Source organism: Giraffa tippelskirchi, chromosome 13, assembly GCF_054371585.1.
Source record: "Giraffa tippelskirchi isolate mGirTip1 chromosome 13, T2T-mGirTip1v1.2.pri, whole genome shotgun sequence".
Lineage (NCBI taxonomy): Eukaryota > Metazoa > Chordata > Mammalia > Artiodactyla > Giraffidae > Giraffa > Giraffa tippelskirchi.
The window spans coordinates 22,107,501-22,135,207 of record NC_137287.1 but is presented as its reverse complement, the minus strand read 5'-3'; the positions used below and the strand labels follow the sequence as shown (position 1 = coordinate 22,135,207).

Here is a 27,707-nt window from a genome sequence, read left to right as displayed (position 1 = left end):
TAGGAAATGCCTGAGGGAGACTAATTTTCCCCAAGTATTATGATATCTAGTCCATTCTAAGAATACCACTGGACATGTGCTGTGGACATTTGGGATTGCAGTTCTCATTGTGACTTGATTGGACCTCAGTCAAGTGGATCACTTTGAAGGAAAGCTTTGGTTGTCGCCATTATACCACTGAAGTAAAGTGTTAGCAAAGTATGGTTCAAATTAATTTATGATAATGACCAAGAGCTTTTCTCTTCCAAAAGATGAATTTTATTGTAAATAGTTTCTCAAAATATTTCTAACTGGATCAAGAGCATGGGGAGAGAAAGTTTCTCAGCTGCTAAGAATTTCCCCACTGTTTACTTCTTTCACTTATCACATATATGTGGTATCACATATAAGATTGCAGAATTTAAGGTTTTATTTGTATCTATTACACAAACCATAAACTTGTCTTTAATTTCATCCCTGTCTTGGAGGTCCAGTGCACAAAGGACTGATGGGGGAAACTCCCTCTAACAGTCTGCACTCTAACCCAAGATGAAAACCATCCCATCAAGTAGTATGTGAAGTCACATCTTTGTACTCTTCCAGACCAAACATTGAAATGGACTCATTCATATAAAATTCTATAAATCCTGTAAGTGAAAATGAAAAGATAGACAATTGTCAGCGTTGCTTTTAAAAAGGTCACTATAATAAGTACTATATAGTACAGTATTAATTTATAGCAGGAAATCATATCTTGTAAACTGTATATAAAACACTGTTTAATGGTGCAATCATTTGTCAAACTTTTGTCTGTTACATTGTTTTTAGAGTGTGTGCATTCTTCTCATACCTAAGAACATCACTGTAAAATCTGCTGAAAAATATTTATAGGTTTTATTTGCACAAGACTTAATTAGTTTGAAATTTTTGGAAGCTCCTATTGAACATGCCTAAACATCTGTAAACATGAAAAATCTTCAATTCATTAAAAGCAAACATTTCAGTATGATTCTTTCCAAAGGTAATCCATGTTCTATGTTGTTAATGTGTGTATGTAATTTTTCTGACTCTTCCATTTCTTATAAACCTATTTTCTGTTTCATTTGTTTTGCTTTTGAAGGATGGCTTTTTTTTTTTTTTTTTTAATGTTCTAGATGACCAAAACACTTAATTGGTTTTTACTCTTTTGCCTAAATCTTTGATACCCCTTTTGATGTTCTGTGAATTCACTTAATCTCTTAAGTAAAATAGTGAACAGTCCTGGTGACATACAATCTATTGATTTTGAGGAAAGACCCTGAAAAGGTATTGGAAACTAACTTTGAATATACTACTCTTAGCTATTATTTTGCATCGTGGGCTTCATGGGAAGAACATGTTGCATTTATTTTGTCTTTATTAAAAGACTACTAGCCACAAGTTACTCTGATTGTAGTAGCTGTTTTATCAACCCACTTTGATCTTCTTTTAAAATATTAAATTTACATTCACAATTCAAAATAGTAAGCTGTCTTTCAGAACTAATTTTTGAAGGATAAAAGCATATGAAGGAAAAAAGTGGCCTGTGTAGGTTGGATTCCCTACACAGGACTTATAGTTATATCACCTCAAGAGATCTGAAAGTTTGTGATCAAGGCCTGTATATTACCCCAAACTTTATTAAGGATTGTTTTCTAATTGGTTATAGCATTTTTCGATTAATAGTTTAAAACAAATTGTTAATACAAACTGTATAAAATGAACATAATTTTTCTTCACTTGTATTTTTGTTATTGAGCAAGTTTTATCAAAATAAATTGTCTACTAAAGAAACTAAAAAGGCTTCTATTACTTTGAAACAAGCTTTGAATTTAAAACTTTATTTTAGAAATAAATTTCTTATAGAGGTTTCACATACTCAAAGTGACATTTTATGCCTCTTGGTTTGATTTTGTTGTTAGCATTGTGCCAGGGAAAGGTCTCCCCTCTCCCATTCTCCTACCTACCCCCTAGGGAAGAGATGCTATTAATATTCCACAACATGGGTTAGTCTGTATTTACCAGTAAGAAGAGGCACTCAGCAATAAAAGACCATGCATGTGGCACTCTCTTCTATATCATATTTCCATGGACTTGAAGAGAAGTACTGAGCCAGGGCTCTCTCATCTTTTCTTTTTTCCTTGCACATTGACCTAAACCCTTTCATCTTTGCTTCAGTCTTCTGTTTCTACTTTATTTCAGGCCAAAGACTCTTAGCTTGTAAGATTTTAAAATTGGGCTTGAAGGAGCAATGTAGAGCCCTTTGGTTTCTGGACTCATTCACATGCTCTATCCCAGCTTTATTGTAACTCTGTTTAGGAGTATTGGGAGTAGCCTAGCCTAATAATAACTAGTAATCAAATAAGAGACTAGGTTTACCCTTCACTGCTGTTTGTTTATATGGCCTCTGCAGAAGCCTCCTGGAGACTTGGGAATTTACGACAAGGTAGGATTTGGATGTTCTTGGCTTCTGGACCTTAACGGTATCTTCTTAGGATGACCAACCATCCCGGTTTGTTTGAGACAGGGCTTTTCTGGGACATGAGATGTTCAGTGCTGCAACTGAGAAAGTTCCAGGCAAAAAGAAATGAATTGGTCACCCTACTTTTACACCATTCAGATCTTACCCCAATTTATAGCACAGATTTGAGGTATTTGAAGGATTATTTTCTATAAATATCAATGAATAGGTCAACTGAAAATTGTAGTGGTTGACTAAATACTGAACTTCTAAGAGAGGGGGGAAAATGCCTTTTTCTTCTCTTTGTAGGAAAAGGCAACAGACTGTCTTTTAAGAACAATAATATGGGTTAAAAAGTACTTTGAGTTAGTCTTCCATCAACCCTCTTCTAACCACTGTATGAGAAGATTATAGGAAAAACACCAAGACTAGAGGACTGTGGGTTCCTTTTATGCAAAGTCAACTCTTCTGGGTCACAGTTACCCAGCAACAAAATAAAAGTAGTTATTTATAAGTTGTATTAAAGATAGAAAGCATAATGTTGTATTATTTTTTAGAATTTTGGTTCTTTTCCCAGCAAGGAAAATAAAACACTGGGATGATATTTTCAAGCACATTCAAGGTTTCTACAAATAAGCCCCAGTTCTAAAGACTAAGACCACCCAAGATTAAATTTCAAGAAGAAATTCTTCAGGAGACTCACAAATTTTCAGAGCTGGATGAAATCTAAAAGCATGTTCAGTGTTTCCATTTTCCAGATGAAGAAATCAAGGACTCAAAGGCTTCTTGACTTTCCCAAAGTCACATAATTAGGTCTCAGCAGGACACTCAATACTGTAGAAAAGAATGTGTCTGACAAATAGGCCTTGGGCAGTTGTTGACCTAGGACAGTTCTTCCAATTCTATAGCCACTTGAATTAGAGTTTCTTCAGCTAATCTCCATCTACGTCAGTTCGCCTGAATCATTTCTGCCAAAATAATCAACACAGAACAACACTTCTCATTTCTTCACTTGAGTTCCTGTTATGCCCACAGTTACAGAATGAAATCCAAGCTTCTTTATAGCATAATATTGAAAACCCTTAATGAGCTGACTTCAGGCTATCTCTTCAGTTTGATTTCCCATCATTCTCTTTTCACTTTTTACTGACAAACCATCTTCTCCATTCTTTCACTACACCTTGCTCTCTGTCTTAGCTGTGCCTGTATGACCTCCCCCTTGCAGTTTCTTTAATCCCTCTTGTATTTTAAATAATCTAATTTTTTGTGCTGTGTTTCTCTTTTGCTTGTACCTCTGTAACAGAACTAACTAGGGGGGAATCGACTGCCTGGATTCAAGTCTCAGTTCCACAATAAATCACGTAATAAATCACTTAACCTCTGTGCACTTTGGTTTTCTTATCTGTAGCCCGGGTCTGATAGTACCTACCTCATAGGGTATTGTTGGTTTAAATGAGGTAAAGCATGGAAAGTTCCTGGTACATAGTAAACCTTCAAGTGTTAGTTGCTGCTGTTATTAAACACTTCTCTATAATTTGATCAAACTTCTAAATTCAAGGAATATGGCTTTCTCATAGTCCAGAGACCTGACACAGTGCTTTACACATGAATTATCATGATTAAATTTGGGGCTAGGTTATAAAGGAAAACTGAAACTATTTCCTGGAGATGTAAAAGGCCCACTCACCTATCTGCCAGGATTGTTTCAGGGAACTTTTTCCTGAAAGCAGAGACATGGGTAGATCAGCAGCCTTTCTGGGTGAGTGTGGTTATTTTATTGGTAAGTATTGGACTGTGTAACGTGCCAGTCTTGCTGACCTTAGGATTTCTCTGGACTCAAGACCCTTTACTACTCCATTCACAGTGCTCTAATATTGATACTCATACAGAGGACCAGGATGATAACAAGCACTTTGTTGATCCTGAAGAGAACTCTGGAGGCTTCTTCAAGCTTGTGGGTTCTTCATTCTCTTGAAGCCTTCCATACATGTGGTATGTTTTGCCGAGACCTGCTTCTGCCAAGATGGTTTTAATTGTTTCTGCTAAAAGGAATGGACTCAAGGATTTGATCTCATTTTAGAGGAGATTATCCCCAACTGACCATCTTGTGGCTTTAGTAGCTATTGCCAATGTGTTTGGTCACCATTAAATCAATATTTATTATCTGTTGGGGCAAGTCAGTAAAATTAATGCTATGTCCTGACTCTGGCACTCTTTTCATGTTGTTTAAATACTTAATTTAGTTGTGTAAGACAATTCAAGTATTTTCTTAAATAAAAAACTTAAAACCTTTTTCTTTCACGTTGCTTTGTTTTCTGTGGCAAAATGGCAAGTGTAGTTGAAGAACCACCAAAGAAAACCTTTCCCACTATCCTTGATAAGTCATGTTAGAGGGGAAAAAGTAATCCACATATCTAAGAAAGTTTTTAACTACCTCATCTTCTACATATTTTGCTAATGTAGTTCATGAGACCAAAATGGACTTGTGTGTTCAGTTCCCCCACACACACATACACCACTCAAATAATTTAGCTCATTTCTGCTTTCAGGGTCACTGGTAACTTTTTCTTGTCCTCAGTGCTGCTGTGAAACAGAAAGTTAACCATGACCCTAAATTGGGACAAAATATTTTTTCTTTTAACAGTAACACATGGCTGTAATTTTTAAATGAATATAGGAAATTAAAGTTCCCTTCCTGACATTCAACAGTACCACTGTTGACACTTTACTAGATATTCTTTCAGAGACTGCTTTCTTTACAGTTTGCATATATATATGTGGATGTGTCCTGTTCAACTCTTTTAACAAAAGCAAGATCATATTATACATGAGTAGCACTACTTTCTTTTTTAACTTAATTTATGATGACTATCTTTCTGTGTCAATAAATATAGATCTTCCTCATTTTTAATGACTATTGATAGATACCTCTCTTACACATGGTATAATTAGATATATATTTCTCCTTTCCTGTTGTACATTTGTCTCCAGGTCTTTGCTATTACAAATAATGCAACTGTGAACTTAACCCTTAGATAACAGAAACTTGTGAAATATAATAATCTGACATTCTAACTGAAGCACATCAATTACTCTATTAAAGCAATTCATTTTTTTTTAAACTGGTTAAAAAATAGTGACATTCCTAAGAGTTTAGAGAAAGAAGCTAACATTAAATCCATGTTGTGTTTTTCCATATGTCAATTAATACTCCTCCTATGAAGCAGGAGACAGTATTTTATAAACTAGAAAACACTAAGAATCAGAAGGGTGAACCTTTTACCCAAAGTATCATTAGTGAATCTGGGTTTCAAACCTAGGTTCCCTGACTTCAAATCTAGAACTGCTTCTGCTGTCCCACATCGCCAGTTTGGCTAGTCTAAAGAAAATAAAAATAGCTTGTCCCAGATGCATGATTCCTTGGCTCAGACATGAGCAGCTAAATCTATGGTTTGCTGCTTCTGGGTATGGAATGCAAACAACCATAAAAGGTAGTCTCTACTTATGAATATTACATATTGAAAGAAAAAATTATGTAAGTTATTAAGTCGTGTTTAATTTGCCATTATTCACTGCTCATGGTCAAGCTTTCTGCAGTCATTGCTAATTGGTATTTTATAGTGCTTACTTCCTTAACTAGTGAATTACATCATGTCATCCAATGGTTTTATCAGAATCCTTTTGAGAATTGAGCACAGAGGGAAATTTTCCCAAAAAGGCCATCCCCCTATCCTACCTAGAGCACTTTAAAAAATCAACTAGATCCCTTCTTCCTTGTTGGAAGGAAATCTATTGGCCATTGGGGATACCCTAAGAGTTGTGCAGAGACCCATGGCTGAAATTTTAGAAAGTCCCCTCCAGTGGTTTGACTGACCCCTCTGGTGCTGAGCCCCTATACTCGTTGCTGCTGAAATATCAGCTACTCCAGGCCGAATGGTGCAGTAATTCCCACGCTTGGGGCATGGTAACCTTTGGTGAGCCAGAAGCCCCTGTGTCTCTGGATGTTCTCCCTGGATGTACCAAGGACCCATTTCCCCTTAGGTCTTGCCATCTCACCACTATGGCTACCAGACACTGTGCAGGTCCCTCCTCCCTCTGCTTTCAGATCTGGTTTCTTGACCTCTGTTTTTCTGGGGACTGTTCTCTCTTGCTTTGGCTTTCCTCAGTCATGTTTGCCTAGTGTCCCCTTCTTTGGTTAAACCACAACAAAAACACATCTTTTCATGAGGCCAATTTCACCCTCTGGCTCCAGGACTAGATGCAGAAGCCAGATCTGACCAATCAGAGTCACAGTGATTGGTTCTTGAATGAGTATGTCCTGTGACCAAGCCAAGCCTGGGACTCTCCTGGAAAAGAGTTGTTCTCCTTCCTTTAGGGTGCTGAAGGCTGTGGAGGGGAAAGCTGAGGGCTGACATCCTGAGTTTGCCAACCACTCCTAAAGAGCCTACCTAAGAATAAAGCCATCACAAAAGAAAAGTTGAGAAATGAGGACAAATTTCTGTTAACATAATTTAAGCTTTTGGATCAAGCCATGCCCAAGGCCAAAATTATCCTGGATATTTCTGTTTTCTGAGTAAATAAACTCCCTTTTTTCTTTAAGCCAGTTTGAGTTGGGTTTTTGTCTCTTTTAACTGAAAGTATCTGTATACTTTCCCACTTTCCTCTTGACACTGAATACATCCATCACTTGCCATGCTTTGGCATGTCATTTTAATCTTTTAAGTAACTTAGGCTTTTACAAAAGACAGGAAAAAACTGTTGACTTCAGGCCACTTCTAAACCCAACAAAAAGCACCTGCAACTGCATGAAATGGAGGGGAGAAATACAGCAAAATACAAATCAGTGTCTAAAGAAGTATACCACAATAATATTGTCAGTCTGTTTGGGCAATTGTAACAAAATACCTCAGACTTAGTTGGCTTATAAAAATCAAATTTAACTAGATGTTAACTAGATACATTGTACACCTGAAACTAATGTAGTATGTCAACTGTACTTTAACTTTAAAAAATGGAAAGAGGATTTTTTTTTTTTTGACCGCAGCGTGTGGCTTATGGGATCTTAGTTCCCCAACAAGGGATCGAACCGAACCCAGGCCCTGAGCATAAGAGTACAGAGTATAGTACATATATACTATATGGCAGGTCCCAAGCACCTAAGGTGTGAGAGAGAAATTCCTACTGTGGTCCAGTTCTTCACAGGAGGCCAATCAGGAACTGTATACAGTCTGAGGAGAGCTGAGAAAGATGGTACCAGCACAGAGCTTTCTCCTACGCTGGTCATAAAGCCTGAAAACCTTAGTCTGCTTTACCCATCTGGCCCAAATACATCCAGAATATGTGTCATGTAAACTTAAATAGAAAAAAAAGCAGTAACAATGGACTTTTCAATGTTGGGTTTTACTTCTTGTAAAATGTTGAAAATCCGTGTATCCAGGAGCAAAGGATGTTGTGAGGGTGGTAAACCATCTATCTTGAGCCCTTGTGTCTCCAAAAATGGTGTATCAAAGCTAGCCAGCCCCTTCTACCCAGGATTTCCAATAAGGTGGGCCCAAGGACCCTTACCTCTTGCTCACAGAGTAGCCTTTGGCTGGTTTCTCTAGGCCTTTTGTGACTCCTCTCTTCTGACTTCCTTTCCTCTTTCTGGTCTCCTCTCCTCCTGCCTCATTGGTGTTGACCAAATGCCATGATTTACAGCTGCTATTCTCACCCATGACTAGTCTGCCCAGAGTGAGAGGTGATAGGTGAGCTGTCTCTATTTTGAAGGATTTTGTTGTTTCTGATCTGACCTATAGAGGAAGCTTGGGGTCAACATCTGAAGGGGTTCTCTATCACATAGTGACTACCACAAGTAGCACATGTTCTAAATTACAAATAAAGATTCGGTAAGTGAAGATTGTGATTTGAGAAATGACCTGGAGAAGAAAAACTAAGTGCAGATCCCTTCGCTACTACAAGCTAGTTAGTTGACATTGAGTACGTCACTTCATCTCTCTTGACTTCCATATAAGGAGCTAGAAAGGTCCCCAACTGTGGACTAAGAGCTGGTTACATCATAATCACCTGGAACCATTGTTAAAGATTCATGTTCCCACACTTTGCTACAGTTCTGTATCAGACTGCCGGATGGGAATGTATGTATGTTTTCTTAGCAAACAACCTAGCTGATTCTGATGAGCACCTGGGCTTGGGAACCATTCTAGTAGGTAATCTTTTATGCTAAGGGATCACTGAGCCTGCTGTTGCATTAGCCAGGTATGGGTGGAGCTGGAGCTGGTGGGGGTGAGGGACTGCCAGACCTCTCCCAGGGAGTGTGTTTGGAGGGCCCTCGGGAATCTGCAGAAGAGAAGGAAGGTCATCACCTTCCACGCACGTCACAGGTTCTCTGCTGTCTTTCTTCAGTTCCTACCACAGGAAGGCAGCAGGCACCAGGGCTCCACTGGTCTAAACCATAGTTTTCTGATGACCCAGAGGTTCTAAAAATAGAGAAGAGGTCCAAATCCTGCTCCTGGCTTTTGTGGAGGTGGAGAAAAGCAGAGTGCCCAGGAAGAGGTTGTTACAAGCAACAAAGCAGTCATTTCTTCCCCGGGGTGAGGAACGTTTTTCCCTGTCCCTGCCTCAAGCTGCAGTGGTGCAGTCTGTTACCTTGGATACCAGCTAACACTTCCCGACAGGGCAAGCTTCACTGTTGCTTGGAGGAACTAGAAGTGGGACTCAGGAAAAACAAGAGTCCTAGGATGACCAGGGCCCTTCTCCCAGAGTTGGAGAAATAGAGAAATGCAGGTGAGGTTAAGAGTCACAAGTTTTGATCGGGTGGTAAGAGAGAGAGGGTGGGGGAGGCCCAGACACTAAGCTCTGAACTGAGTGAGAAAGACTTAGGGAGCCTGGGCCTTAAGCACCTGCTCGCTACATGCCAGGCATTGAGCTAGGTGCTAGGGGTACAACAGTAAACAGGGGAGTAATGGGAGAAGAACTGGGACAATTTGGTATGAGGCAGCCAGAGGGCAGGACTAGGAGGAAATTATTTCCTCCTTCAGGGTTGGGGGCAGCAAATGGGGTTCAGGAAAAACTTCTTGGGTTTTCTTATCAAACAACTTTTTGTTGCAAAGGCATTTCTAGAAATAGGTCCAACTTGAGCAAAGAAGGGGATGAATTAGCAAGGTGTATAAGTGGGGTTACCAGGGTGCACAAAAGGATGCAAGATGAGGTAGAGAGATGAGTAAAGAATAGAGGCAAAAAGAGTGAAAAGTCTTTGAAGAAGATCTGGTTTGCTTGTCTAGGGTACTGAGGAGCCGTGGCAGGGTTCTAAACAGGTAATAATGCAGACAGTTCTGCATATCAGATCATCATTCTAGCACCAGATTGTAAAATGGATCAGATGGGGACAAGACTAGAGGTTACTAGGCAGTTAAAAATACAAACCCTGGGGGTGGCTTTATCCTGGATAGTTAGGAGAATCCTAGATCCAGATGTTAGCACATCAGGAACTTAGCTGAAGATTTTCTTTTATCCGCTAATCAGGGCTACCTTTCTCCCTTTGACAAGATGCTGTCTCCTAAGGACCTGTTTGCATGTTCTCTTCCCTTCCTGTGACCAGTCTCCCAAGGTAATGTGGCCCACCTTTGTCTAAACTCCAGACCTGCCCTGAGTACATTTATTCAACAAATGTTTTGGGGGCGATGGTATTTTAGGCAATGATTACAAAGAACCATTCTAACTAAGTCCCTGCCCTCAAGGATCTTACTTCTAGTGGACTGATGGGTAGGGGAGAGTGGGGCAGAGACATAATAAATATATAGAACATCAGATGATGAAATGTGCTACAGCGAAAACAAAACAGGATAGAGGAGGTACTGTCTGAGGAGGGGTAATCAAAGAAGACCTCTCTGAGAAGGTTTCATTGAGCAAAGGCCTGAGGGCAAGGGCTGTCCGGCTCTGCCTCCCCAGTACCAGGTCTCTCTGGCACTGAATAGGCACTCTATAAATGTACACAGAATGAATGAGTGCTTGAGTCACATGCTGAAGTGCTTGAAGATGCATGCAGCAGGTTTTGAAATGGTATTCCTCATTCCTATAGTACTTTGTATTTTGCAAAGCTCTTGTATATTCTCAGTTTCATCTGATCCTCTTGACAGAGTTGAAGTAGACAGCACAGTTAACTATTATCCCCATGCCATTCTGCAGGTGGAGAAACCAAAGGTCCAGTGCTCCTTTTAGCACACCACATTGTTTTGTTAGTTTTATGCAGCCCAAATACCCCTCTATCAGCCAACACAAGTCACCCCAGAATCCAGTTGTGCAAGCCTCTGAGTTCATTAGGTTGTTACTGAAAAGAGGGAACTGAGACTGAGGGGCATCCAGTGTTCACGAGCCGTTTCTATTCCAACAGTCTCAGCCACTGAGAGTCTCCCAGCAAACTCTAAGTAGAGCCAGTTGTTTTCTGAGATATTGCCACATTATCTTGGTGCTTTCCAGAAAAGAAAACTCTTCTGAATAAAAGTTTAAAGACCCGAAAGAGAAAAATAAGTTGCTGAACCATCATTATGTTGCTATGTGTGTGCTTAGTCGTGTCTGACTCTTTGCGACCCCATGGACTGTAGCCCACCAGGCTCCTCTGTCCATGGGATCTCCTAGGCAAGAGTACTGGAATGGATTGCCATTTTCTTCCTCCAGAGGGTCTTCCTGACCCAGGGATCAAACCTGCATCTCCTGCAGCTCCTGCACTGGCAGGCAGATTCTTTACCACTGAATGAATGAGTGAATGAAGTCACTTAGTCGTGTTCGACTCTTTGCAACCCCATGGACTGTAGTCTACCAGGCTCCTCAGTCCATGGAATTTTCAGGCAAGAGTACTGGAGTGGGTTGCCATTTCCTTCTCCAGGGGATCTTCGCAACCCAGGGATTGAATCCAGATCTCCCACAGTGGAGACAGACGCTTTACCATCTGAGCCACCAGGGAAGCCCCTTTACCACTGAGCCACCTGGAAAATCCCTGACACATCATTAAACTACTTAATGTTTTCATGAGAACACCCACTCCAATATTAAGCTTCAGCTCCATCTGGAGATTCCCACTGGCTGTGTTTTAGGCAATTTTTTTTTTCGGGGGGGTGGTTTCAAACAACAAGAAACCTAAATCAAGTTGCCAGGTGGCGCTAGTGATATGGGTTTGATCCCAGTATTCTTGCCTGGAGTATCTCACAGACAGAGGAGCCTGGCAGGCTACAGTCCAAGGGATCACAGAGTCGGACACAACTGAAGCGACTTAGCACGCAGAAAGCAAAAAGGGAGGAATTAGAAGGAATTCCTGCAAAAAGGGAGGAAATAGAAGGAACAAGTATCTAATGGAACCCAAGAGCAGTAAGTGAGGTCAGTTCTTCAAGAACCAAGGTCTACCTCCCCTCCTCAAAATATTTACTGTCTACCAGTCCCTGCTCTCATGTAATTTATAGTCTCACGGGAGAAAGATGCCAATTTTTAAAAATCACACTAATGTATGTATTATTCTAAATTAAGTACTTTCAAAGAAAGGAGCACAGTTCTGTGATAGTCTACATAACACAACAAATCAGGAATAGAGTGGGATGGTGTGGAAGACTTCACAGAAGATGTGAAGTTTCAGCTGAAGAGTCAAGGATGAGTGACTGGGGACAGGAGGGGAAGAGAATGTTCAGAGCAAAGCCAGCCCATGAGAAGGCCCTGTGACTAAAGGAAATGTGCAGCACTCCAGGGTTTGAAGGGGAAGGGAGCTGTGGAACAGACACGGTGAACGGTGCTGGAGCAGAAATCCGGAGAGGCAGGTGGGCAGTGGCCAGAGCCGGTGAGCTTCAAATGCCATCGTTATGATCTTGGTCTTTATTCTAGAAATAAAGGGAAGACTTTGAACAGTTTTAATCAAGAGGGAGAAGAGGGGGTGTGACGTTGGATCTGTGGGGTTTTTTGGCCCCAACTTATGGCTTGTGGATCTTAGTTCCCTGACCAGGGATTGAACCCAGACATGGCAGTGAACGCACAGTATTCTAACTACTAGTTCACCAGAGACAGTCCTGGATTCCTGTTTTTGGAAACATCATTCTGGCTTCAGTGAGAAGAGATTAGATGGGAGAACTGAGTGGGAATATAATATATTATATAAGTATATAATATATAAATAAAATAATATTATATCTTATTATTATATATTAAAATATATTTTATTAATGATTAAAAATATATTATATATATTATATACATAATATCACATATAATGTATATGATATATATGATATAGAATGTATATAATTATATATATGTTAAAATATGTATAACATATATAATATATGTAATTATGTACATTATATATTATTATATTATATATTATACATTATATAGAATATAATATATTATACATTATATAGAATATAATAATATAATAATTATATATAATTATATATTTATATTATTTATAATATTTATATTATATATTATATATTATATATTTTAATATATTATATTTGTAGTAATAAATTGTAAATAAATAAATATATATAATAATATATAATATAATAATATAATATATGTTATATAATATGTATATAACATTGTATATTTTATATGATATACATGATATATAAAATATTATATATTATATAATATATATGACACAGTATATCATATATATAATATATAATAATATATTATTATATATAATTATATATAGATATTTTTATATATTATATATTACATATATTATAATTATTATATATTATATATATTATATATTACACATATAGTGATTATATATTATAATTATAGTTAATTACTAATTATAGTAATTATATATTATATATAATAATATATAATATAATTATATATACTTATATGTATTATATATCACTATATATAATATATAATTATAGCAATTATATATTATATATAATTATATACACTTATAGATATAGTTATATATTATATATTACTATATAATATATATACTATATAATATATTACTATATAATATATATACTATATAATATATAATAATAAATATAATATATAGTATATATAGTATATATTATATATATTATTTTTAATATATAATATAAAATAAAATAACATAATATAAAATATATATAATATAATATATATTATATATTATATAGATATTTATGATACTTATATAATATATAATATAATATGTAATAATAATATAATAATATAAAATTATATATAGTATATATAATATATAATATATAATATTGGCCCCAACAATATATTATATTATATATGATATATATTATATATTATATATAGAGTACATATTATATACAGTATATATTATATATATTAATATATATAGATTACTATATTATTATATTATATATATTTATATAAACATGAATATATAATATAATTACAAATATTATATATTATATATAGTATATATAATATATTATATATATATATATTATAATATTAATGTACAATATTAATATTATATATTATTATATATAATATATTATATAGATTATAAAATATAAGATATATTATATATTTATTATATATTTATATATAAATATAATCTATATTTAAATATATAATTTATAAGTATATATTATATTTATAAATTTATTATATATTGATTATATATTATATATATTATATTTATATGTAAAAATATTACATATAATATATAAATTAAAATATAATACATTTATATATTGTTATAAATATAATATATATTAAAATATATTTTAATATGTATTATAATATATAATTATATATTATATATCATACTATATATAATTATATTATATATCATACTATATATAATTATATGTTATATATCATATTATATATAATATGATATATAATATATATTATATACAATTATATATTTTTTAATATGTATATGTTTATAATAAATAAAGTATATTATATTTTAATTTCTATATTAAAATATATAAATATTATATATAAACCCAATAATAATCATTATAATATTTATATATAATATATAATATACTTATATTATGTGTGTCTGACTACAGACACACAGATCTGGAGTCTGAGTGAGAGGTCAGGCCTTTTGACATACAACTGGGAGTCACTGATGTACAGATGATAGTTGAAGTCAAGGACAAGGATGTTTACCTAGGAAAAGAGGAGAAAGTGAGCATGATTTAGCCTTGAGGAACATCAACTTAAAATGCTCAGGTAGAGAAGGTGAGCCTGCAAAAGAGACTAGGAAGGAGCAGAGAGAGAAGGAGCAGAGAGAGAAGGAAGCTAGGAGAGAAAGGCCCCATGGAAACCAAGGCAGGGAATGGTCCTGCCCTCAACTTGGCTCTGAAGACAGTCTTCCCCTGCTTCTGAATGTACATGGTGGCCTCACAGGTCTTCATTCTGAATTCCCAGAGAGAGGATCTGATTGATCTGTCAGGTCCACATCTACCACTGACCCCATAAGCTGTGAGCAGTAGCTGCAGGGACCCACCCTCTGAGTGCAGAGGCAGTTATCAAAGGAAAAACTCAGCCTCATCTTAATGTTTTCCCTCTCCCCTCCCCCATCCTCTGAATCATTACGGGCATTTGCTGTCCTCTCTGCCTAGTCCAGACTTCACCATACTCTTAACACGGCCACCTCCTTCTCATCCTTCAAGAAAGCCTAAGCTCAGGCCTTCCCTGGAGGTCCAGTGGCTGACTCCACCTTCCAGTTCTGGGAGCATGAGTTAGATCCCTGGTTGGTGAGCTAAGGGCCCACATGCCATGGGGTGTGGCCAAAAATTAACAACCACAAAAAGGTCTAAGCTCAAAAGACACCTTCACTGACCACCTTACTATGCAAAGTAGATTCCTTTCCTCACTACTGTCTATCCTTCCTTCATAACACGTTCCACAGTTTGTTATTACTATATTTAATTTTTTTTAATTTTTTATTTATTTATTTTTTTGGCTGCGCTGGGTCTTCACTGCTGCACAGGCTTTCTCTAGCTTGGGCGAGCGGGGGCTACTCTCTAGTTGCTGTGCGAGGGCTTCTCATTGCAGTGGCTTCTCTTGCTTGGAGCACAGGCTCTCGGGCTCCAGAGCTTAGCTGTTGTGGCTCCTGGGCTCTAGCACACAGGCTCAGTAGCTGTGGCGCATGGACTTAGTTGTTCCACGGCATGTGGGAATTTCCCGGGCCAGGGGTTGAACCTGTGTCTTCTGCATTGACAGGCAGATTCTTTACCACTGAGCCACCAGGGAAGCCCCTACTATGTTTAATTTTTAACATCAGTCTCTCCTTCTGGGAGGACAAGGACAATGTCTAGCTCCCTGATTGTCAGCTGGGGATGACTGTGCTCCCTGGAGACATTAGGCCACGCTTAGAGACATTATTAGTTGTTACAACCCGAGGGGCAGGGATGCTCCTGGCATCTGATAGGTAGAGCATTCCTGAGTGCACAGGACAACCCCATAACAAAGAATCATCCAAAATGTCAGAAGCCCTGAAGTTGAGAAATCTTTTGTCATCTTGTTCACCATTGTATCTGCAGCATCAAGTAGGTGTTCGATAAGGACTTATTGGATGAATGAATTAAAGAAGAGTTGAGCTGAATATAGATGCCCTCCAAGGCCATTGTCTACATGTTGCACTTATCCCTTTCTGGTATTATTTTGCTCCCTAGGAAAATAAGCACTGGATGTTTTTATCATGGCCACACAAACTAGTGATGTCTTCCATGGTCAAGACAGTACATTTCTGGAAGATCATTGGTAAGCATCTTCTCTGATTTTTCCAAATGAAAGCAACAACAATAACATTTTTTTCATGGAGTTGAGGGGGAAATAAGTGCCTTTAAGTGAGACTGGGTAAATGGTCACTGCATCATCTTACACCTGAGGGCTTCAGTTACTTAACTGCCAAAACAATCAAATAAAATGTCTTATGAACTTGGAGTCCACATTTTATCAAGATCTACACAAGAAACTTCCCCAGTTACTACACAGAAATAAAAATGTTTCTGGAGGCCCTGACAGTGTAGCATCAATGTGTGGCATCAGGGCATTGATTGAATGACTTTGTGTTTTGTAGGATGAGGAGAAACAATGACAGAGATCCAAAGAAGCAGTTGAACCGGAAGAATATCAATGAACTTGGCCAAAAGCTAAACGATGGACTCCTGGTTACACATGTTAACCAGACACAGGACTTACTGGTAAAAACCATAAGTGCTTCTACTGAGCAGCCATGCTCACAAATCATAGCTGGGAATGCAGAATGTGTTAAATTCTGAGTATTTCTTTCTTCATGTAGGATCTCAGGACTAGTTGAGAATTCATCTCTAATCTCCTGTCTTTAAAAATTACTAAGGAATCTCTATGCTATTTATAGAAATAGTATAGCCTTCTTGGCCATATCATCAAATATTCAGGAGGGTGTGAAGATGCTGTCCTTGTTATAAAAGCTTGAAGACTAAGGAATTTAATTCTAAGATTCTCCTTCCTGAGATTTGTTTTTCTTGTAGGATTTCCTAAAAAAATCTAAATCCAAAAATCAGTTTTGGGAAGTGCTATTGGAGCGAGAGAGTTATGGCAGGAGAATTAACCTCTAGAATAACCAGAACGGTGGTCTTAGGCTGACTCTCATCATGTTGATGAGCTGTCTTCTTGTGGTGGTGAGTGGATTGTCTAGAACTCACAGCTCACTCTACGTAGAAACAATGGTCATGGGGGGCTGTCAGCGCAAGTCTGGCCCATAACTCTCTACCTATACCAGAGTTTAACAAAAATCCTTTGAAATGATAATCAGTCAAAAACAATACAATTTTAATGCTGATGATTAAAAATCAGGAAAATAGTTGTGTTTTACTTTTCTCAAGTATTGGCACTAACAGGAAAGCAAGTTTAATTAAAAGGAAATGAGCAAAGGTCAGTAGAGTCTGGAGATTCTGAAGCATTCTCTCAGTGACCTTAGATGTTGATACTATGAGTATCTATTTCACCTAATTTCTTATCAAATACATGACTTCCCAAGTGTACAAGGACCACTCTTACTTATCAGCCACAACCGGGGCCTCATTTAATACCTCACATACAGATTGCAGTGGGAAAGAGAGAATGGATTGCCCCAACAAAGATCGTACTCTTCTGTACGTCAAGCACATCCTTTAGTGTGTAATCAGTATGTCTACAGTCAAAATCCATAATGTGTTTAATGGTGCTCCGTCGCTCATTCGTGTCCCACCCTTTGCCACTCCATGGCTCCTCTGTCCATGGAATTTCCCAGGCAAGAATACTGGAGTGGGTTGTCATTCCCTTCTCCAGGGGATCTTCCTGACCCAGGGATTGAACCCGAGTCTCCTGTATTGGCAGGTGAGTTCTTTACCACTGAGCCACCAGGGAAGCCTGTGTTTAATAGTAGCTCTTCAAATGTTAACAATACAAAATCCATGTCCTAAAACATGATGGAACATTTCAAATGCAAGTAAAATGGAAGAGAAAGGTGGATGAGAAGTCTACCTGTTTCTGTGTTACAAAGTTAAGGAGGTGGTTGTCCTGAAAGATGAGAAGAGTGACATCTAGTGGATGTATGATGCAGAGCATCAGCTCCCTAAGTGTGGGGCTGGGGCTAAGATTACAGGTGGGACATTAATTAGCAGAGAGAAACAATGAGAAAGTTGTCTTTTCAGTCAATTCTCTCTGGATTCTTCACAAAGACAGTCAGAGTTTGGTGGTAATTTAAAGGCCATATAGTATGGTGATTGTGAGCATGACTCAAGCTATACTGCTTGGGTCTGAATCCCAGCTCCATCACTAACTAGCTGTGTGACTTTGAACAAATTACTTAATTCTCAGTACTTCAGTTTCCTTGTCAGTTAAATGAGGTTAATAATGATGGAACCTATTTCACAGACATAAATAATATATGTAAAGTGCTTGTCACATTAAAATAGCACTATTAAGTGTTTGCTCTAATTATTAGTGTTAAAGTGTGAAAAACACTTTAACAGTTGCTAATTTCCTTTTGAAACAGAGGGTGAGCAGGCCTCAGGCACAGATGTAAGGCACCCAATGCTAACTAGCTGGAAAAGGCAGCAGCAGTTTATTTTCACTGTCCATTTGTTCGTTACCTCCTGTGTGTATTTGTTGGTCACTCAGTCAAGTCCAGCTCCTTGCGATTCCCTGGACTGTAGTCTTCTGTCCACCAAATCCGAGAGGAAAAAAGAGTCATTGTTAAGCACTGTTTGGTGAAGAAGGAGAGGCATGGCTTGCCCAGCATCACAAAGCTAGTAAGTGGGGGGCCCAGGACTTCACCCCCTTCTTCCCTCTCTTTCTTCCTCCGCCCGTTCCTCCTTCAGAATCCTCTCTCGGATCTAATTCTGTCTAATGCTGCTCGATCAGCCACAGCAGATCATTTCATCCCCTTGTCCACCACCTCACTCTCTGCAGTGACAGCCCGACAAAGACAAGCCCAAGCAGGACCCACTCAGGGCTTCAGCAGGTGCACAGGAGACGGGCAAAGCCATCCTTGGGTGTAGACAGGGCCGCGGTAGGCTAAGCAGTGCAGGTCCTTTCCACAGTCATTGGACACTGCAGAGTGGCTTCTCACTGTGGGTCTGAGCCAGCCTCCCCTGACAATGGGGTTCCTCACCCCAAGTCATGGCCAACCCCAGCGACATGTAAGGCCCATTGATGCATTCAAACAATGGTGCTTGTGCCAGAAGCTCTTGCAAAATCCCAGTCTGACCCAGGCCTTACACCTTTCCAGGCTCCTCTCATGTCACACGTACCCTGTGTTCACTACACTCCAACCACTGTGGCCACCCTTCTGTTCTGGAAGGACTTTGACCCAGCCCCAAGTCTGCCTCTGCCTGGAATGCATTCCCAGGGTCGCACAGGGCTGCCTCCTTCTGAACTTTCAGAAGGACCTTCTCTGACCCCCATCTCAGCTAAAGTGACTCCCTATCTCCACCCTAGTCATTTTCTATCACATTCTCTTGCCCCACTTTCTTAATACAACTGTTCCTTGCTAGAATTATGCACATTGATTTCGCTTTTCTTTACTGACTCTCTGTCCACACTAGAATGTGAACTCCAAGAAGGCAAGAACATTTCTATCTTGTTCACACTGTAGCCCTAGAACCTCAAAGCAGGGTTCAGAACAAGGAAAGTGGGCTCAGAGCCTTATGTCAGCTCTCTGCCACCTTCTGGCTCCCAGAACATATCAGCTATGTTGAATGCTTGCTGTCAATGACTTCAGCTCTATCTCCAAGGCCACCACCCACATCCTGAGCTTAGCATTATCTAAGTGACACAGGCATCACTAGGCATAGGCAAGGGGGCTTGTTCATTTCATGGCCAGACTCCTGTGATGACTAGGAAATTCTTCCGCTAAAACTTTTATCCTCTGCTCTTGTCTCTGGCCTCTGGAATAGACAGGGAAACTTATTCCCTCTTCCATTAGTCAACAAATATTTGTGGAGGATCCCTCAGACTGAGAGGAGGCAGAACTCATATACCTGAAAAGATACAGAGAATGCAAATACAGAAATAAACAAAGACGCCACCATCACTTGTGTTTGGCAAAGACTCAAAGGCAGGCAAGAAAATAGGTAAACTTTAGAATGAAAAGAATGAGGAAGCTTCAGGTGTGCCCTGAAGGAGCAGGCACACAGAAGTCAGAGATGAGCGAACTAGAAGCTGGATATCTCCTATGATTGGTTTGGGAGCGTGTTTGGCTTTCTCTGGCTGGTCCTGAGCTGATAAGGGGATGAAAATAGGAAAGGGGCAGCAGCCCTACCACAGTCCAGACCTCCTGATCCAGTTGCTGGAGAGGTTATGGTTTGGCTCCATGGACTGGTTGCTACAGAGGTTGCGGGTCAGAGTTCTGTAGTCATGCAGGGTCTAGCCACTGCGTGTTTGTGTATTCAGCCTCTCACAAGGCAGGATGTGGTGAGTGACCCCTTGACTCCTCTGGGGACAAACCGGGGATGAAGTGAGGGATGGGAAACAGTATCGTGGGGGGCAGGTGGCCCAGAGCACAGGCCTCTCTGCACACGCCTGTTGCCTCAGCAAGGCGAGTTCCTGAACAGACCCTCTTAGGTAGGACCAGTCAGGCTGGGACCCCTTGGGGATCCCTGTGGAGGGACCTAAAACACCCTGAGCTTTGCCTTCTCTTTTCACTGTTTTCTCCTTGACTCTGGCTTCTGTTTCACAGAGGCTGCAGGGGAATGAGACCCTGCCTTCAGTCTGGGAGAATTCAGAAGATTGGCTTTCAGCTCACAGTTTAAAGTCTAAGAAACTCACTTTGGCTGACCTGATATGCCAGGGCACAGCCTTGCTGTAAGTCGGAAGCCACTCCCTCCCCCCAAGCCTGTAAGACACGTCCAGCCCCCTGAGCCCAAGAGACCCTTTCATGAGACTTTGCTTCTTCAGGGAGGAGGGCAGCAGTGTCACAAAGAAAATGCACTTCCCCATCCAGATCATCCACCAATTTGAAGCCAAGCTTTCTGAGTAAGTATATTTCTCATGTCCTCCCAACAAGCCCAGAGCTCAAGAATTACCCGGTTTCAGCACCCTGAAAGTGACTTCGTTCAAATGACAGGCTCTGTTGGACCTGTGGGCAGTTCTCTTCCCACTTCTGGCTCCAATGTCCTCTTTTTTTCAAATAAAGAAGGTTCAACTATATCAGTTTTTCTCACCCTCTTAAAACCCATGGCCCCTTTGGATGAAACCTCCCTGCCTCATCTGAAGTGTAACAATTAAGTGTGGCAGATTGATTGGATTCATATCTTTACAGATGTATGTTAAAAATATTCAGGACCCCCCCCCCCACTTCCAAACCATTTTTTTTTTTTTTTAATGTGGACAATTTTTAAATTCTTTATTGAATTTGTTGCAATTTTACTTCTGTTTTGCATTTTGGTTTTGGGGTCATAAGGCATATGGGATCTTAGTTCCCCCACCAGAGGTTGAACTCGCACTCCTTGCATTGGAAGGCAAAGTCTTAACCACTAGACCACCAGGGAAGTCCCTAAACCAGATTTTTTTTAAGCTTCTCTTTACTTTTTTTGGCCTCACTTCACGGCCTGTGGTATCCTAGTTCCTCGGCCAGAGATCGAACCCAGAACCCTGTGAAACAGCAGTGTCCTAACTACTGGACCACCATGGAATCCCCCCAAACTAGATTTTGTTAGCACCATCCCTTGTATAGCAGTTGCTTGCTTGATTACTGCTTGCCTGAGATTTCCTCAAAGGTTAGAATAATAATCAAGAACCAACATTTATTCATGTGTCAGGAATTCTGCTAAAGGCTGCACACATTATCTTATTTAATCTTCACACTTCAAAAAATAGCATTATTCTCAAGACAGTTAATGGAAAATCAATTGCTGAATGACCAGTTTGGCAAATTTATCAAAACATTTTAACTGTAACTTTTATAGCAAATTTTATTGAGTTGGAAGTTTAAACACATTTTAAAGATTTCTATAGTATTTGGTTGATTGGTTTTAATTGTGAATCCAGCATTTTAAGGAATGTTTTATTCAGTTAATTGGTCATTTGGCAAATTGATTTCAGAGAATTAGTTTTAAGTAAACTAAATTTCAGCAGGTTGACTTGAATAAAGTCTTACTATTATCGTCACATTGGAGATGTTGAAACTGTACAGTTTACCATACCTGTCCAAGTCATACAGCTAGTAAACAACAGAGCTGCATCTCAAAGACAAGCACATCTCATCATGGAGCCCATGCTCTTTGCCTGCACCTGCTTGTGTGTCTTATGACTCTGCCCACTGCCCCCCATCCATGAGTTCATGCCCAGAGGCCTTCCTTGATGTTTTCTGGGGCCCCAAATCCCACCTACCTCAATGAGGGCAATTCAGTTCAATTCAGATGACTGAGTCCTTCACTTGAGCACCTGTTACGGGCTGATCTCCAAACAGCCATAGGAATGGTCTGCAATAAGGGAAACTCAGAAGTTCCCCTGGCCACTTACTATTCAAAAACTAAGTTTTTTGTTCATAAATCCACTGAGAAACTGATGCTGAGCAGCCTCAGTTGTGCACTTATGATCACATCCTGGTGACTAGGAAGTCTCACCAGAGAAGACACAGATTTGAGAAGAGCAAGAATGTTCTTCCACCTTCCTCTGAGAACCCTCCCCAGTCCTGCACAGACTGACCCTCCCTTGAAGCCCACCTCTAGCTCCACCGTCTACAATGCCCCCTGCAACACTAAGAGACCTTTCCACCATCCCCTCCATCATTTACCCCAGCAAACAAAGACCTTCAGTTTTTTTCTGGGCTAGATTTTGCCTTATATTCTCCCAGTGCCTTAGACACATTAAAAGAAAAAAATTCCCACTGCACTTTCCTTCAGTGTATGTGAGTGGACGTTGCTCAGTGCTGGAGCTGACCTTGGGTGACAAGTCTTCTTGGTGTTTTGACAGAGCTATTGAACTCTATCAACGGAGAATTCAGTGGCTCACAGAAAACAGCAAGAAGGTAACAGATTTCTTTCTTTGCTCCGTTTCAGTCATTGGATCTGTAATTTGTTAGAACCCTTTCTATTGCAAGTAATAGACCTCCAATTTACATTAACCAAAGCTAAAAAAGGAATTTCTAGACCTACAGAAATGAAACGCCCAAACACAGCTGTATCTAGGGTTCAAATGACGTCATTCTTTGTCTCTGAGCTCTGCTTTCCTCTGGGTTGGTTTTACCCCCCCAGAAGGCTCTCCCCAGTCTTGGGAAGATGGGGGTCACCAGCAGCTTTAAGCTTACATGTCACTCCAGTGGTGATCTTCCTTTCCCAGTGCACCCTCCCAAGTCCCAGCACTGACTCTCTCTGGGCCAATTTAGACCAATCACCATAGACAACGGAGTGAGATACACTGCTTAGGCCTGGAACTAGTACTCACTCCTGGGGGAAGTTGGGGGTCAGAGAAGTTGGGGAGAGTGGGTGAGACCTCCCCAAACATCACAGACTGAGAAAGGGAGACAGATGGTTGCACATGGAAAGCCAGAGACTGTTACCAGGAGAGGAAATATCCTGGGTGAGAACAGCTGAAGCTCCCCTGGACCATTTAAGCTCAGACCTTTAGTGAGATTTACAACTAGGGCTGATCATCCAGACATAACTTTTGAAAGTTTGATTAGATGTTTTTCTCAGACCCAAAGGGTAGAAGGGTGGTCATAAGCAAATTAACCTTCATTTTGCTTTCTTATTTGTTTTAGCCTATATCCTTCCAGTTGATGTATTTCTGACCCACCATTTGCTTTCACCTTAGGCAATCCTTAGCCACCTTGTGGCTTCCCTGGTGGCTCAGATGGTAAAGAATCTGCCTGCAATGTAGGAGACCCGGGTTCAATCCCTAGGTCAGGAAGATCCCCTGGAGAAGGAACCGGCAACCCACTCCAATATTCTTGCCTGGAAAATCCCACAGACAGAGGAGTCTGGCGGACTATGGGGTGGCAATGAGTCGGACACGACTGAGCGATTACATGATATGATGATGTGATAGGCAATCCTCAACTCTTTATTTATTTATTTACTTCTAATTTATTTTTGGTTGTGCTGGGTCTTTGTTGCTGTGCATGAGTTTTCCGTTGTGGAGAATGGGGGCTATTCTTGAGTTGCAGCATGCAGGCCTCTCTATTGCAGACTTCAGTAGTTACAGTTGCAGACTTCAGTAGTTGTGGTGCACAGGCTTAATTGCCCCGCAGCATGTGAAATCTTCCCACACCAGGGATTGAACCCGTGTCTCTGCATTGGCAGGCAGATTTTTAACCACTGGACCACCAGGAAAGTCCAATCCCCGACTCTTATTTTAAAGCCTGAGATAGGTGAGTGCTGAAATTCATGCTCCCCAACCCCAACCCCCACCTGTACACAAGCCCAGTAGGTGACAATACAGTGCTAAAGCTAGCTGTATGGGCTGATTCCAGGGTATAGTCTACATCTCAGATCCAGAACCCCCTTCTCTTGCTTAGACAGTTCAACAGATGCACATCTCCAGCTGTAGCACGCCCCCACGGTAACATAGGCAGAGAGGGACGAGAGCCTCACCTCCTCCATAAACATCAGTTCCGGGAACGCACCTCTCACCCTCCTACGCCCATCACACTTGTCCTGGCACTTTCGACCGAGGGGCAAGGATTGCTGGTTGGGTCCTTCTTCCCCTTATCCTTTTCTGATGGAGTTATTGAGGAGCCAGGGAATAAGCCCCAATTGGATTCCAGGGGAGCAATCACTTGTAAATCAACTCATGAATCTTCTGAGTGCTTCCACACCTGATGTGATGCATAGTCCATCCCTGGACACAGTTCTGGACTCTGCTGTCAGCAAAACCACACTTCCCTGGGTATCTGTTTCCATGTCTGCAGAGGATAAAACGGGTTATAAACCAGTGGCATGCAGGCAAATCTGGCCCTACAACCATGTTTTTCTTGGCCTCAATAGTTTTAAATATTTTTTAAATTAGTTGTCAAGATTTTAAAATCCTGCTATTTCACTGTTATGTCTACTTTCAGGCTTCTCTTGAAAAAATTTAGGGCTATCTGGCATCACTGGGCTCCAATTCCCTCTCATGTACTCTTCCAGTTTTTCCTCTGGGATAAATTTCTAGAATTTCAATGGCAAGGTTTAAGGAAATGCATTTGTCAATTATAAATAAGCTCTAAAGTCAGCTTTCTCAAATTTTTAAAGGATAGAACTGGCCTCAAATTTGAACTCCTTCTGGCCCCTGAAAATTGGCAACGTCCTGGGAAGCTTCATACTTCATCTGTTTTTAGATGATCAAATATTGTTTGAGTGATTTCAGCATGTCAGGCAGTTTTTCCAGGACTGGGGATTCAAACATGACTAGTACAAAGCTCCTACTTTCATGGAATTTATGGTCTGGGGGAGAGGACAAATCTCATACAAAGTTAGTTTGTGATGGTGTTATAAAGAAAAATAAAACAGGATAAGGGATGAGAGGGTGAGATAGAAGCGGGGATATTCAAATAATAGGATAGTCCAAGAGGAGACATTTGAACAGACACCTAAAGGGAGCAAGGGAGTGATGTTGAGATCGAGGGAGAATGTTTCAAGCAGAGGAAGCAGCTAATGCTAAGGCCCTGAGACAGGAACATACTTGACCTGTTCCAGAAGCAGCAAGCAGGCCCATGCAGCTCTTGACTTTATCTCAAGAGCCCAGAGTGAGCATTTGGAGAACGGATGAGGTTAGGGGAAGGCACAGATCAGGAAGACCTTGCTGAGTTCAGATTTTATTCCGAAGGTGAGAGTTTTAAGCAGGGGAGTGACATGATCTGACTTAAGTTTCAAAAAGATCACTCTGGGTGCTTCATAAATTGACCATAGACAACAACGTATAGGAGGAAATGATGATGGCTTAGACCCAAGGGCCAGGTAGGGGGATGGAATGAGAACTGATGGATTCAGGGTATGGTTTGGAGGCAGGACTTGCTGATGGATTGAATAAGTTTAGGGCCAGAGTGCCTAGATGAATGTTAAATGCCGTTTACTGAGGTGGGGAAAACTAAGTAAGGAGCAGATTTAAGGAGGAACAATAACTTAGATATCCAATAAAGCAAGATTTAAGGCAGCCATCCAGTGGAACCTACTGCCCTAGAGAACTATCAATTTTGTATGAATGAAAATTCCAATTCACAATGCAGCTATAACAGGAAGAACAGTTATGAGGTGAATCAAACAGCATTAACATGTAGCTAGAAATAGCTGTTAGAAATATAATTAGAAATTCACAGAAATACCACTGCAGCTAGAGAACTTAACACATCTGCTTTTGATTGGTAGAATAGGCAGAAAATAAATAAGGATATAGAGAAATGAAATAAGATAAGCTGATGTAATTAGATGTCAAACTATCTTACAAAGGCTACTTTTCTACAGTCTCCAAACTTTCTTTAATGAACACAAATTACATTATAAAAGTGGACAGTAAATATTAAGGGGAAAAAATTTTAAATAAGTTGCCACAAATAGAAGCAGATAATGCCCAAAACTAAAACCAAGACCTAGTTTTGCTCTCTCCTCTACAAAATGGGTCTTCCTTGTGTGGCCTCCTGTTGAGGCTGGCATGTGCTTGAATTTCTGCTTCCACAAGCTGCCCAATGAAAGGTTTGCAGAAGCACAGAGCTGTGCTGGTTGTTCTGCATGCCCTCTCTGATTTTAGGCATTTGGCCTCATCAAGGGGGCCAGAGTCGGCATTCTCATTGACGTGTCAGCTGTCAGCAGTGGCCCCCAGAAAGAGGAGTTCCAAAATGACCTCATGGTAAGTCTCTCTGGCACAAAGAAGTACCTGGAACCACCACCTCCTCCCTGCCCTCTACCCCCACTTCCTCCCCACCCTCCCTTGAGAGCTTGCTAATGGCTTTGTTGATAGCAAGTGCAAAATGGAGTGTTTTACAAAGAACAGTTCACACTTAATTAGCATCAAAAGTTAAAAAAAATATGTTGAGTTCTGCGAAACCCAGCCTCAGAGTCATTCTCAGTTGCAGTGTGAGCCTCTAGTATTCACACCACAGCAGTCCCTACTAACTCGACTGTCTCAAGAGCCTGTGCTCCCTGGAAAGAGGTTGTGGAGGTGGGGATCAGTTGGACTGACTCCAGCACAGCCTTCTAGCCTTTCCCTGATGAGGAGCAATCCTGGTTGCTTTGGTCGTACCTGAGAAGCTAAGAGCTCTAGGGCCAAATCCCAGGAATCTTCATCACTTCTGGGCTGTGTGACTCTGTTATGTCATCTGTGAAACAGGGATGATGACTATCGCCACCTCACAGGGTCACCAGAGGACAAAAGGAGCTGCAAATGAAGCGCTTAGTACAAGAGTCTGGCATCGACAAAAGCCCCTGTAGTCTCTGAGAAGTGATGTGGAGGGTCTGTTTTCTTAGAGGAACCTCTAAGCTTTGAATGAGACTTGAGCAGCAGCAGCTGGTCCCAGAATCCTAGAGAGGGATCAAGATGGGCCAGTTTCCAGACTTGTCCCCATTCCTGGTCTCAGCAGCTGTCAGGGAACCGGTGTCAGCGCAGGCTGCCCTTTACAACATCCCCAGGGCCCAGTTTCCAGAGATACCCCCAGTGGGCTGGTTCAGTATTAACCAAGGCAGAGCTCATGTTGACGGTAACAGGTGATGTTTCTAGGTGGCCAGTGATAACTTAGAGTGAACGGTGTCGATTTGTGATCTCCGAAGGAGAAATTTTCATTTTGGAACCAAAGACTCGGCTTCAGTCACTCAGAGTTTTGTTTTATTACAGTGAAAAT

The 27,707-nt window shown here is 40.2% G+C and overlaps 1 protein-coding gene and 1 long non-coding RNA gene across 2 annotated transcripts in view; one reads left to right on the top strand and one right to left on the bottom strand.

The window, feature by feature from the left end:
* Positions 1 to 235: 235 nt before the first annotated feature.
* LOC145531639 (uncharacterized) lies at positions 236 to 8,497 on the bottom strand. The gene is made up of 4 exons (XR_014072616.1): positions 8,024 to 8,497; positions 3,162 to 3,426; positions 2,377 to 2,559; positions 236 to 626 (listed from the first exon to the last, which is right to left on the bottom strand). It is a non-coding gene; the product is annotated as an uncharacterized LOC145531639 (long non-coding RNA).
* Positions 8,498 to 8,558: 61 nt separating this feature from the next.
* VWA3A (von Willebrand factor A domain containing 3A) overlaps positions 8,559 to 27,707 on the top strand; it is a 56,384-nt gene continuing 37,235 nt past the window's right edge. The window contains exons 1-8 of the mRNA XM_081554568.1: positions 8,559 to 8,664; positions 9,980 to 10,064; positions 16,102 to 16,189; positions 16,509 to 16,632; positions 20,634 to 20,758; positions 20,852 to 20,929; positions 22,871 to 22,925; positions 26,621 to 26,719. Of these exons, the coding sequence (XP_081410694.1) occupies positions 16,128 to 16,189; positions 16,509 to 16,632; positions 20,634 to 20,758; positions 20,852 to 20,929; positions 22,871 to 22,925; positions 26,621 to 26,719 (543 nt within the window). The 5' untranslated portion in view covers positions 8,559 to 8,664; positions 9,980 to 10,064; positions 16,102 to 16,127. The remainder of the gene's footprint in view (positions 8,665 to 9,979; positions 10,065 to 16,101; positions 16,190 to 16,508; positions 16,633 to 20,633; positions 20,759 to 20,851; positions 20,930 to 22,870; positions 22,926 to 26,620; positions 26,720 to 27,707) is intronic.